The sequence below is a fragment of the Leucoraja erinacea genome, chromosome 35, assembly GCF_028641065.1.
Source record: "Leucoraja erinacea ecotype New England chromosome 35, Leri_hhj_1, whole genome shotgun sequence".
Taxonomy (NCBI): Eukaryota; Metazoa; Chordata; class Chondrichthyes; order Rajiformes; family Rajidae; genus Leucoraja; species Leucoraja erinaceus.
Window position 1 is genome coordinate 3,050,721 of NC_073411.1, and position 14,376 is coordinate 3,065,096.

General features: G+C 45.0%; 1 protein-coding gene across 1 annotated transcript; it reads right to left on the bottom strand.

The window, feature by feature from the left end:
* Positions 1 to 1,580: 1,580 nt before the first annotated feature.
* adra2b (adrenoceptor alpha 2B) lies at positions 1,581 to 3,188 on the bottom strand. The gene has a single exon (XM_055662032.1). The coding sequence runs from the start codon at positions 2,844 to 2,846 to the stop codon at positions 1,581 to 1,583; it is 1,266 nt and encodes a 421-aa protein (XP_055518007.1). The 5' UTR covers positions 2,847 to 3,188.
* Positions 3,189 to 14,376: the final 11,188 nt, after the last annotated feature.

Here is a 14,376-nt window from a genome sequence, read left to right on the forward strand (position 1 = left end):
ATGCAACAAAATACTAAACATGACTACTTTCATTTACATGACATTGCTGTGTCCCAAACATTATGGTGTCCTGAAATGGGGGGGGGGGGGGGGGGGGGGGGGACTATGTATAAACACTGCTGTGATTTCTACATGGTGAAACCAAAATGTATAAAAATGGCTTTTACTAAAATCTGACAATGTGCACTTTAACCACATGTATTTTTTTCTATTACAAATCTGAAATTGTGGAGTACAGAGGCAAATAAATACATTAATTAATTATGGGTCTTTGTCCCAAACATTACTGTAGCAATATCGACAATGTACTCACCTCAAATATGCAATCTTGTACTTAACTTTTGTGACACAACGATAGAGATTTAGGAGACAGGCCGATCGGCCCACAGAGTCCGCACCCGCCCCGCAAAATCTCCATACACGAGTATCTACCCTGCACACTCGGGTCAATTTATAGAAACCAATTAATCTACAAACCCACTCGTCTTTGGATGTGGGAGGGAACCGGAGCAACTGGTGGAAACCCACGCGGTAATAGGGAGAGCGTGCAAACTCCACATAGACAGCACATAGATCGAAATGTGTAGGAAGGAACTGCAGATACTGGTTTAAACCGAAGATGGATTCGGTGGGCCGAAGGGCTTGTTTCCGCGGACACAAAAAATTGGAGTAACTCAGCGGGACGGGCAGCATCTCTGGAGAGAAGGAATGGGTCTAGATCCTTCTTCTGCCTGTTGTCAGCTGCCTGTTCCGCTGAGTTACTCCAGCATTTTGTGTCTATCTTCAGCACATTGATCGAACCCGTTTGGTGCAGCGCGGAAACAGGCCCCTTCGGCCCACCGAATCCCTCCGCCGACGACCAGCACCCTCCCCCACCATACTCAACACTACCCCCCCTCCCACCACCCTCAACCCCCACCCCCCCCCCCCCCCACCCTCACTCACCATCACCCTCACTAGGGCCAACGTCAACCTATATTTGTAAGTCTTAGCAGCGTGGGAGGAACCTGAAGATCTCACCGGGAAAACCCACGCAGGTCACGGGGAGAACGTACAAACTCCACACAGACAGCACCCGTAGTCAGGGACGAACCCGGGTCTCTGGCGCTGTGGCCGGGGCAGCAGCTGGATCGCTACGCCGCGGCCCCGCTCGTTTGGAAATAAATCACTGAACTGAGATAGCGGTATCGTCACATGCCGTTGGTTTATTTGGAGAATGGTGTTTTTTGTTGGTTTGCATCCTCGCTTTCCGTGCACACTCTCACCCCTCACCCTCACCCTCACCCTCACACCTCACCCTCCGCCTCTCCTTCACCCTCTCCCCTCCTCTCCCCACCCCACCCTCACCGCCACCCTTACCCTCTCCCTCAACTTCTCCCCACCCTCATCCTCACCTCCTCTCCCCACCCTCACCCTCACCTTCCCCCTCTCCCTCTCCCTCACCCTCCCCTCTCCCCGCCCTCTCCTCCTCACCCTGACCCTCTCCCTCTCCCTCACCCTCACCCTCTCCCCACTCTCACCCTCACCCTCACCCCCACCCCCCCCCCCCCCCCCCCCCCCCCACCCCTCGCCCCCCCCTCCTACACGCGGTACAGAGAGCCCGTGTGTTCCCGGCAGAGGATCCTCCTGAAGGCTCTCCTGAAGTCCTGGTTGAAGATGGTGTAGATGACGGGGTTGAGGGAACTGTTGCAGTAGCCGATCCAGAAGAAGAACTTGAAGATGGCGGGGGGGATGGAGCAAGTGGCCGGGCAGATAGCGGTCAGGCTGTAGGAGAAAAAAAACGGGAACCAGCAGAGAACGAACACGCCAATGACCACGGACAAAACGAAGGTGAACCTCTTCTCGCGGTTCTGGATGGCTTTCTTCCTGATGGCGTTGGGCGTCAGTGGAGCTTGCCGCTTGGCCAGGTGCTCGGCTTGGCTTTGGCAAGAGCAAGCCGCCTGCTTGTGGGATCCCCCAGCTTCAGTCCTTGTCTGGGACTTCCCTACGTTGGAACAATCCTCCTGTTCCGAGGACGAAGAATCTCCAGCTCCCTCCTTCCCCTCGCCTCCGATCTCCTGAACCTTGTCTCCGCGGGCCGGCGAGGTCGGCTCGGTGGACCGACGCTTGTTGGAGGCGGGGGCGGTGGCGTTGACCAGCCCCGCTTCTCGGTCGCCCGGTGACCGCCTGGTCCTGGTCTTGGCCACCTGGTAGATCCTGATGTAGACCAGGACCATGATGACACACGGGGCGAAGAAGGAGCCGATGCTGGAGGACAGGATGTACCAGCGCTCCTCGTTCAGCCGGCACACGGGGATCTCCTCTCGGCCCAGGTTTTTGTCCATGGAGATGAGAGGGGGGAAGGAGATGACGGCCGCTATGAGCCACACGGTGAGGATCACACAGCGGATTCTCTTGGGTGTCCTCTTGGAGTTGTATTGAATGGCCTGGGTCACCGACCAGTACCTATCCAGGCTTATGGCGCAGAGATGGACTATGGAAGACGTGCAAAACAGGACATCCAGCGCCAGGTAGACCTCGCACCAAACCTGCTTGAAGTACCAGTAGCCCATCAGTTCATTGGCCAAGGAGAATGGCATCACCAAAGTGGCCACCAAGATGTCGGCGGCGGCGAGGGACACCAGGAAGAGGTTTTGAGGGGCTTGTAGCGACCTGCTGGTCAACACGGCGATGATGACCAGGACGTTGCCAATGATGGTGACGCCGATGATGAAGCTGATGGCGGTGGCGATGCCCGCAGTGGTGCGGGCCGAGTAGGGCAGGGAGAGGAGGCGCTCCCCCAACACCACCTGTTGGCTCCCGTTACACAGCGAGCTGGCGTTGGCGCGGGTGGTTGGGCACTCCATCGCTCCTCCGGCCGGGAGAGCTCACACCGGTCCTGTCACTGCTCCATCCACAACGCGGCTCATCCCGCAGCCCAACAGCGGGCAACTCATTGCAAAGTGTACGTCCCGCTCTCCTGTCCCATGTCGACTCGCAGCGCACTCGGGCTAAACTCTGCCGAGCACAGCTAGCGGAGCGGATCTGGCAGCGAAACCCTGCCTGCGCTGCCTGATGACACGCTCTGGTTCATTGACTCCACTGCTTCCACAAGCTGCTTTAAGAGGGGGAGCTCCGCACTCACACACACACACGCTCACACTGAGACACACACACACACACACGCTCACACTGAGACACACACACACACACACACACTGACACACACACAAACACAGAAACGCACACACTCACACACACACACTCACACACACACACACACACACACACAAACACACACACACACACACACACACACACACACTGAGACACACAAACACACACACACACACACACACACACTCACACTGAGACACACACACACACACACACACACACTCTGAGACACACTGAGACACAGAAACGCACACACTCACACACACACACTCACACTCACACTGAGACACACAAACGCACACACACACACACACACACACACACACACACACACACACCCACTCACACACACACACACTCCCACCCACTCACTTACACACACTGACACACTCACACACACACTCACACACACTGAGACACTCAGACACACACACACACACGTTCACACACCGAGACACACGCACTCACACACACACACTGAAACACACTCACACACACACTGAGACACGTACACACTCACAGACACACACTGAGACACGTACACACTCACAGACACACACACACTCACACACTCACACCCTCAACTCACACGCTCGCGCGCGCGCACACACACACACACACACACACACACACACAGCCCCTCACACTAACGTAAGAGATCACGTTTGCTTTTCAGTTTAACCTCCCCAACTGTTAGCAGAAACCTTCTCTTCCACGCTTTCAATATTTGGTGCAGAATTATCAGCGAGTCGAGGAGATGTTTGATCTCCGCTCCGCTCGACTGTAGTGTGAGGTCCCACAGTGTACCAGGCGCTGCGCACAGCAGGGCCGCCGGGGCTTTGCAAATTGCCTCGCAGCCGATGGAACCGACCCGGGATCACGAGAGAGAACATGCGCTGTTTGCATCGACTTTCCCTGCATTTTTAACTCCAGGTTGTACGTAAATACTCGATTATCCGCCGTGTTCGATCCGAAAAGGCTGTAGCTGTAGAGATAGTGTGTGATAGAGAGACACAGAGAGAGGGAGAGAATTCACTCATTTCCATGAACCGCAATAAATAATTCTGATTATTATTTGTACGTAGATGTATCGGACGTTTAAGTAAAATATTTGATTGGAGCTTTCATCAAAGTCAAATAATCAGTAATAATTTAATCTGAAGTGTTATTTCAGTTTTAGTTTAGTTTAGATTTACAGCACGGAAACAGGCCCTTCGGCCCACCGGTCCGTGATCCCCGCACATTAACACTATCCTACACACACTAGGGACATGTTTTACATTTACCAAGTCAATTAACCCACGTCTTTGGAATGTGGGAGGAAACTAGAAGATCTCAGGGAGAACCTACAAAGTCCGTACAGACCTCCTCTAGAATCTTTGGTACAGACAGCACCCGATATCGGGATCGAACCCGGGTCTCCGGCGCTGCATTCGCTGCAAGGCAGCAACTCTACCGCTGCGCCACCGTGACTGGGGGAATTCTGGTGGAATCTCTCCGTTATAGGCAAATAGACACAAAATGCTGGAGTAACCCAGCGGGTCAGGCAACTTCTGTGGAGAAAAGGAACAGGTGATGTTTCGGGTCGAGGCCTTTCTTCAGACCGGGAGTCAGGGGAGAGGGAAACGAGAGATGTGAAAAGGTCCCTGGGATGGCGGGACTGTCATATGAGGAAAGATTGAAAAGACTAGGCTTGTATGCACTGGAGTTTAGAAGGATGAGGGGCGATCTTATAGAAACTATCAAATTATAAAAGGACTGGACAAGCTAGATGCAGGAAAAATGTTCCCAATGTTGGGCGAGTCCAGAACCAGGGGCCACAGTCTTAGAATAAAGGGGAGGTCATTTAACACTGAGGTGAGAAAAAACGTTTTCACCCAGAGAGTTGTGAATTTATGGAAATCCCTGCCACAGAGGGCAGTGGAGGCCAAGTCACTGGATGGATTTAAGAGAGTTAGATAGAGCTCTAGGGGCTAGTGGAGTCGAGGGATATGGGGAGAAGGCAGGCACGGGTTATTGATAGGGGACGATCAGCCACGTTCACAATGAATGGCGGAGTTGGCTCAAAGGTCCGAATGGCCTCCTCCTGCACCCAGTTTCTATGTTTCTATGGTACATAGAACAAATCAGAACCCGCATCGATGACCAAGGAAAGATGGAGCCCACAATGGTCCATTGTTTGCCGTGGGGAAGGTGATAACGAGTAAAAGAGACAGTGAAACTCAGCAGGCCGACTCAGTCCGAAGAAGGGTCTCGACCCGAAACGTCACCCATTCCTTCTCTCCAGAGATGCCGCCTGTCCCGCTGAGTTACTCCACCATTTTGTGACTTCTCCAGTGTAAACCAGCATCTGCAGTTCCTTCCAACACAGCTCGATTATAGGTTATTTTTCTCTGATCTCGGGGGGGTCGGTTTATGTAGATAATACCCATTCTCCCTCACCTTCCTGCCTGCAATCAGAGTGAGGAAGGGTTCCTGTTAACCCGCTGAGTTACACAGGCAGTTTGTGTCCTTTTTTCACACAGATGTTGGTGGGTGCCTGGAACACACTGGCGGTGGAGGCTGGTGCCATAGTGGTGTTTAAGAGGCTTTTTGGATATGCAGGGAATGGAGGGAATGCAGAAGGGAGATCCTTCTTCCCGGTGGCTATCAAACTTACAACTCCTCCCCCTTCTATTGTTGGGATTAGACTGAGACTGACTCCCATCCTCCCCCCCGCCTCCCCCCTACACCCCAATCTTTGCACATCCTCAATCCTTTCCACTCGTCACTTTAATTTCATGTTTCATGTATTTTGTTTTTATGATTGTCGGCAGATCAATTTCCCTCCTATGAAAAATAAAGTTGTATCGTATCGATATGGATTATGTGCGGGCAGATAAGCATTGGGTTTGGCATCATGTTTGGCAGCCTGCCCCTCTGCTGCACTGTTCTAATGGGAGGAAGTAACTGCAGATGCTGGTTTAAACCAAAGACAGACTCAAAAAAACTAGAGTAACTCAGTATCTCTGGAGAGAAGGGAATAGGTGATGTTTTGGGTCATAGGGAGAAGGCAGGAGGATGGGGTTGAGAGGGAAAGATAGATCAGCCATGATTGAATGGCAGAGTAGACTTGATGGGCCAAATGGCCTAATTCTGCTCCTATCACTTATGACCTTAGGAAAGGAAACAAGAGATATTGCCGCTCCCCATCCAACCTGACATAGCTTGAGAGGGTCTGCAGGGAAGAATGGGAGAAATGACCCAAATACTGGTGAGCCAAGCTTGTAGCATCATACCCAAGAAGACTAGAGGCTGTAATCGCTGCCAAAGGTGCCTCAACAAAGTAAAGGGTCTGAATACTTATGTAAATGTGATATTTCAGTTATTTCTTTATAATTACTTTGCAAAAAATTTTAAACACCTGTTTTAGCTTTTTTATAATAGGGTATTGTGTGTAGAATTATGATTAAAAAAAAGAATTGAATCCATTCCAGAATAAGGCTGTAATGTAACAAAATGTGGTAATAGTGAAGGGATGTGAATACCTTCTGAATGTACTGTAAATTGTATAAGTGACAAGTATCGTGTGAGTGGGTACAGCTTGTGATTGAATTGAAGTGGATATTGTGTTAAACGTCATTGCTGCAACTCTGTATAATATGTGATCATCTCTACATCAGGTTGCTTGCTCTGCAAGGTCTGTGAAGAGTCTGATCGGAGTCCGAACAGATACCTTGAAGTTAATACCCGCGGACGGGAAAATCTGTTGGACTCAACCACTGTATTCGACTCAATTATCATTGAACCAGACTAAAGGTAAATGTAGCGGAATTCACATTTGGTGACAGAAGTGGGATCTCAACGGACAAGTCACTGCGAGTTGGCGATTAAGGAACAGAGTGGTCTCGGACCGTAGAGAGAGGTAATTGGGCCCCCATTGTAAGTCATTTTCTTTTGCCACTTCGGTTTTCCTCTAATCCGCTGGCCTGACGACAAATCGGCCATTCGCTAACTCTCGTGTGGTGTCCCGGCGAGATTCAGGTTAGTCTGATGAATACTGGAAGAGGCAGATAAACAGGTCAGTGCTCCTAGTGGCAGCATGCTGTAAAGGTTGTAACTTTGTAAGAGGGAACTGCAGATGCTGGAGAATCGAAGGTTAACAAAAAAGCTGGAGAAACTCAGCGGGTGCAGCAGCATCTATGGAGCGAAGGAAATAGGCAACGTTTCAGGCCGAAACCCTTCTTGCGAAGGAAATAGGCTACGTTTCTTTCAATGTTCGAGCGAAGGAAATAGGCAACGTTCGGGCCCGAAACCCTTCGAGCTTGTTATTACTAGGTTTCCGAAACCCTTGAAGCGAAGGCGAAGGCAACGGTCTAACCTTTCCGAAACCCTAAATTTCCTTGATAAACTTTTAACTTCTTTTACCACTCTTTAATGCTTGTTTCAATTGCTTGTGTAAAATGTTGATAACACTTTTATACGCTTCAATTGTGTAAAGGATGGGGGCAAGAGGAAAAACAGCTTCTCCAAGGAAGGAGCATGGGGAAGGCACAGCTTCCGACTCTGGTATCTTAGAGCCAATATCGAAAATGAACGGATAAATGAAAACAAGATTCTGCAGTTTGGAAGAAATGATGAAAGGAATTTCAATCATATTGAAGGAAGTTCAAGACAAGCTGATTATGATATGCTGAATCACATGAACAGAAGGAACAAATTGATAACTTGCAAACCTTGGGCCAGGAAAGAGATTTGAAGATTGAAACACTGGAATGGAAAATGAATGAAAATACTTGGGCACACCAGCAATCCAAGATTAAAAAACATGGATCTGGAAAATAGAAGCCGTCGACTGAATTAATGTTATAAAATATGTTATAAAATATGCCTCTAAAATGATAAAGGAGACTTTCAACAACGAGCACTATGAAAATCTTACAATTTTGAACAACGCACACAGGATCGGGAGGAAATCTGGTCCCCAAGATAAACCGAGACATTTGATCGTTCGGTTTCACTTTTTGCAGATGAAGGAGAATATCCTCCGAGCAAAAAAATGTTGGGCATGGTTGAATATGAAGGATGCAAGTTTCGGTTTGTTCCTGATTATAGCCATGAGCTTATGGAATTGAGAAAGTCTTTCCGTAATGTAATGTCTGAGTTGTTTAAGAAACAGCTGCGCTCCTCCGCCTTGCTCTAACCAGCTGGACTGTGTATACGACTCTTTAATGGTAACAACTGATTTTTTTAACAATCCGTAAGAAGCTTCCAGCCTTCTGGAGGCTTATGGGGCTGAAGCCCGACGGGGAGTTACTGATAGTCGACTAATCTACAATTGGAGATTTATTGTTCCTATTTTGACAATATATCATTTTGTAAATGCTCATGAATTTAATTGGATGAGTTATTCTTTAATTACCTTTTAGAATTTTAGTATGATGGTATCAAACCATATCAAACATAACTTCTCTAAGATACTGTTAATTTAATGTAATGGTATTATATATTAATTTTTAAGATCTTCTTTCTTAGTTCTTCTACTTTTAAAATGTCGGGGGGCGGGGACTTTTGCTTTTAGTTTAGTTTTTTCTACCTGGGCAGAATTTGAACTACAAAAATGTCTGAAATGTCGTCACTTCTGGCTCTGCAGATTCTTCTCCTTCCAGCATTATGAACTGTTATGCTCTAAGAAATTAACCCTTTACATTCCACATGTACAAACAATATGGATAAAGTTATTAACTTCCTTTCATGGAATGTGAATGGTCTGAACCATCCCATTAAGAGGAATAAATGTTTTAAAGTTCTTCATAGATTAAATGCGCAGATTATCTTTGTTCAGGAAACTCATGTAAGGAAAGACGACAATCAACGATTCTTTAAGTTTTGGAGAGGACAGCAAATTCACAGGCAAAGGTGAAAGGAGTCTCTATTTTTATAGACTCCTCAATTACATTTGTTTATTATGAAACAATTTCTGATCCATATGGTAGATTTTTGATGATCGCTGGTGTTCCTCATAACCAAAAAATTGTTATGGTGAATGTTTATGCACCTAATATTGATTACCCTGAGTTTTTTTAAACAGTTAATCGCATCCTTTCCTAATTTAAATGAACATCTTTTGATAATGGGTGGAGATTTTAACTGCTGTTTGAACCCCTCGATGGACAGATCTGCATCTGATCATGTGCTTACAAACAAATCAGATAGTTTTATTAATAATTCTTTTTTACTAGACTCTGGAATGTTAGAAGTCTGGAGATTCCTACACCCAAATGACAAAGAATTTTCTTTTTTCTCTCATGTATGCCAGTTGCTCTAGGATTGACTACTTTATTATAGATTCTCGGCTAGTTTACGGAAGATCACTGACTTTGGTGCCTTCCCTCACAGTGGGAAACCTTTGATTTCGCTGGGTGAGGATGTTTTGTGTTGAACTCTATCGCGTGTTGTGTTCCTTATTTTTGATTGTATGGCTGTATGGTGATCACACATTTCACTGTGCCAACTGGCACGTGACAAACAAGTGTCTCTTGTTTCATCGGTCACTGCGTGAGTATGATGCAATTGCTATTTCTGATCATACACCATTGAAACTATCAATTAAACTACCTGATTCCAAGTTTAGTGCTAAACAATGGCGATTTAATACTACTCTGCTTCAAGATCTAAATTTTGTTAATTTTATTAAAGATCAGATTGCTTTTTTGTTCTTACCAAACTCTACTGAAGAAATGTCCAATAGCGTAGTCTGGGATGCTTTTAAGGCATATATTCAAGGACAAATTATTTCATACTCCGTGTGATTAAAAAAAACAAAACTCAAAATGAAATACGTATATTGGCTGATGAGACTAAAGAAATTGATAAAAAATATTCAAAAGCTCCTAGTCTAGAGCTCTATAAGAATAGCGTTGAACTTCAATTGAGACTTGATTTGTTATTACTATCACCGATTGAGAATCAGCTACTTAAAACCAAAAGTCAATTTTATATACATGCTGATAAATCTGGCAAATTACTCGCCAATCAGTTGAAAGCTGTGTCAGCCGAACGTCAGATTATTAAAGTGAGTAAACGGGATGGTACATGGTAAACCATGATGAAATTAATAAATCCTTTCAGGAATTTTATACCTCCCTATAATAATCAGAATTCCTACTGATTCCAATATAATGCATGAGTTTTTAAAGAAACTGAACTTGCCAAACTTAGCACATAATGAGTCTCTGTTGTGAGATGAACCCATCACGGAGGAAGAAATACAGAAAGCAATCCTCTCGATGAATTCTGGTAAAGCTCCTGGTTTAGATGGGTTTACAGTGGAATTCTTTAAGTATTTCTCAAGTTAACTGTCTCCCTGGCTATGCAAGGTTTTTAAAGAAGCCTTTTTAATGAATAGATTACCACAATCCTTTTATGAAGCATTTAATTCTTAAAAAAGATAAAGACCCTACTGAAGTGACATCATATAGATCTATATCACTGTTAAATAGGCGGCGCGACTCTGGTCAGCAGCGGCCTCTGCAGCCTGTCCGCGTTTTTATTATTTTTTGTCTGTGTTTTTATGTAGTTTTTGTTATTTTATGTTGGGGTGTGTGTGTGGGGGGTGTGGGTGGGGGGGAAAACTTTTGAATCTCTCCCTGCACTGGAGACCCGACTTTTTCTCGTCGGGTCTCAGTTGTCGTTGGGGCCGCAACGAGGAGCGGCCTCCAACAGGAAGAAGCCGGGGACTCTGGTGCTACGACTCACCGTCGCCGTCGCGGAGCTGGCCGAGACCGGAGCGGGTGGAGCGGTGGAGGAGCGCTGCTGCTGCTGCCGCTGCTGCTGCTGATGCGGAGGCTGCTACTGCGGGTCTGGCGGACGGCGGCACCGGGAGCCCGCGGATCCCTGGAGGGAGACCGCTTTTCGGGGCTCCTGCAACGGCGACTTCTCCCGCCCGAGTTGCGGGGTCGAAGAGCTCCTGGAGCGGGGCCTAACACCACTGCCCCGCGCGGCTTGGAATGGCCGCGGGACTCTGCGAGCGCACACCGGGGTCTTTAACACCAAGACCCGGTGTGCGACCTCGCACCACCCGGCGTGGCTTTAATGGCCGCGGGGACAATCGCCATCGCCAGCCGGGGGCTTTGACTTTGACTCTGACATCGGGGGGGGGGGAGAGTGCAGTGGAGAGATAAGTTTTTTTGGCCTTCCATCACAGCAATGTGATGGATGTTTATATAAAATGTATTTATGTTGTGTCTGGGGTCTATTTGTGTGTAATGTATGGCTGCAGAAACGGCATTTCATTTGGACCTCCAGGGGTCCAAATGACAATTAAATAGACTATTGACTATTGACTATTAAATGTAGATTCCAAAATTCTTTCCAAAATATTAGCTATGAATTTGGAAAATATTTTACCGCAAATTATTTCTGAAGATCAGACAGGTTTTATTAAAAATCGTTACTCAAACTTTAACGTTAGGAGGTTAATGAATATCATATATACAGCGTCAAATTAAACTTCAGAATGTGTCATTTCACTTGATGCTGAGAAGGCATTTGATAGAGTAGGATGGGAATACTTATTCAATACACTTGAAAAATTGAAGATTGGTCTAAAATGTATCTCTTGGATCAAGATGATATATTATATACCTCAGGCTTCTGTACTTACCAATAATCAGATCCCCTTTTTTCAGGCCCTTTCGAGGTACTAAACAGGGCTGTCCTTTAAGTCATTTACTATTTGATATTGCTTTGGAACCTTTGGCCACAGCTATTAGGGAATCCTCTAATATTTCTAGTATTGTCCGTGGGAATAAGACACATAAGTGATCTCTCTATGCAGATGATGTGTTATTATTCCTCTCTATCCCTGAGAAATCTATTCCGGCAATAGTAGCACTACTCAGTCAATTTAGTAGTTTTCTGGTTATAAAATAAATCTTAGTGAGAGTGAGCTTTTTCCATTAAACAATCTAACTCGAATTATGGACAGTTTCCATTTAGATTGACTACCGAATGTTTTACTTATTTAGGTATTAAGATTACCAAGAAATGCAAGGATCTATTTTGAAGCCAATTTTAGGCCTCTAATTGACCATATCAAACAACAGTGTACTAAATGGTCACCAATGTCCTTATCTTTAATCAGCCGAATCAATGCTATTAAAATGTTTATCCTACCTGAATTTTTGTATTTATTTCAGACGATACCAATTTTTATTGCTAAATCTTTCTTTGATATTATTGGCTCCACAATTTCTTCATATATATGGCAGAACAAAAATTCCAGACTAAGTAAAAAATACTTACAGAAATTTAAAAAAGATGGTGGTTTGGCATTGCCGAACCTTAGATTCTACTATTGGGCAGTTAATGCTCACTATCTAACATTTTGGACAAAAGATTTAGAAGATACCCAATGACCAGGATGGATAAATCTTGAACATGATTCCTTACAAGGGCTATCAGTGGCTTCTATTCTAGGGGCCTCGTTACCTTTTACAATTACGAGATTGAATAAATATATGATTAACCCAATAATAAGACATACGTTCCGAATATGGTTTCACTTTCAAAAGGTTTTTGTATTTAATGATTTTATCTTATTGAGTCCTATCTATTTTTTTCTTCCAACCTTCTAGTACTGATCAAGCCTTTCTGTTATGGAAGAGGAAGGGATTATCAGCTTTTCATGATTTGGATGGTTGTCTTTTGAACAACTCTCCAATAAATATAATCTACCTAACTCACATTTCTTTAGTTATTTACAAATTAGACTTTTTTGAAGGCTACTCTACCCATTTTTCCATTACCACATCAAACTGAAATCTTGGAAAAATGTTTATGTTTGAACCCTTATCAGAAAGGTTTAATAACAACCATTTTGAGTTGATTTTGAAATTACAAAAAGATACATTTGATAAAATTAAGATTGACTGGGAAAGAGAACTCCAAATTTATCTACCTATAGAGAAATGGGAGAGGATTCTTCAATTAGTTAATACTTCCTGAATGTGTGCAAGACACGCTCTGACACAATTCAAGGTGGTTCACAGAGCTCATATGTCAAAAGATAAGTTAGCTCATTTTTATGGTCATATGAATCCTACCTGTGACAGATGTAATTCTGAAGTGGCCTCACTGACCCATATGTTTTGGTCCTGCCCACTTTTGGAAAAATATTGGAAATAAATTTTTGATACTATTTCTGTAGTTTTAGGTATTGATTCACACCCTCATCCTATTACTGCAATTTTTGGGCTACCAATGTTAGATTCTACTCATTTGTCCCGTTCCGCCCATCGGTTGATTGCTTTTACCACATTAATTGCCAGAAGATCTATTTCATTTAAATGGAAAGACTCTAATCCTCCGACCACACTCCATTGGTACTCTGAAACGATATCATGTTTAAATTTAGAAAAAATTAGGAGTGACATTGTTGAACCCTTGGTTAAATTTGATAGGACTTGGGGAAGATTTATTCAACACAACATAAATTGTCCCCTCTCCAACTGTTATAATAATTATTTTACCTTTATACCACACACGGTGCCTCAGGAAGGCCGTCAGCATCCATAAAGACACCTCACACCCTTGTAATGGACTGTTCGAACTACTTCCCTCCGGCAGACGTTACAAGGCCTTCTACGCCCACACCTCCAGACTCAGGAACAGCTTCATTCCCAGATCTATAGCGGCTCGGAACCGGCCCTGCTGAGTGCCCCCCACCCCCCTGGACTGTCTCCCTCGGATGGCCACATCGCACAGACACATCTGCACTTTAGTCTGTTTGAACTGTTTTACTGTTATAATGTTATTTTTACAAACCATGTTTCTCGGGATATCTAAATCTAAATTTTATTAGTTATTTAAGTTATGACATTGGATGTGAAGTGAAAATAATTGGCAACTGTGTTTGATCTGAAATAAGTTGAAATGATAAGTATCTGTGTTGTTTGAACTTGTAAAGTAAGCAGATTGGGTAATTGTGTAGATATCACGACCGAACCAAACACTGCTTTGCAAATCCTATGAGAACGACATCCTGAGAAATCGAAACACCTCAGACAACTGTCGGAGCGATTAACTACAAAATTGGGAAATTAATTGTGGCCATTGGGAGGAACTAAGGATTTAGATGTTGTTATAAAGCATCAGGAGATAATTTGGAAGAATAATAGGGGTACCACGGCAAAGGAACTTATTGCCCTGAGGAAACTGCAGATGCTGGTTTAAATCAAA

Excerpts from the sequence above, each read along its gene's own strand:
- adra2b (XM_055662032.1), bottom strand. The coding sequence starts at position 2,846 with ATGGAGTGCCCAACCACCCGCGCCAACGCCAGCTCGCTGTGTAACGGG.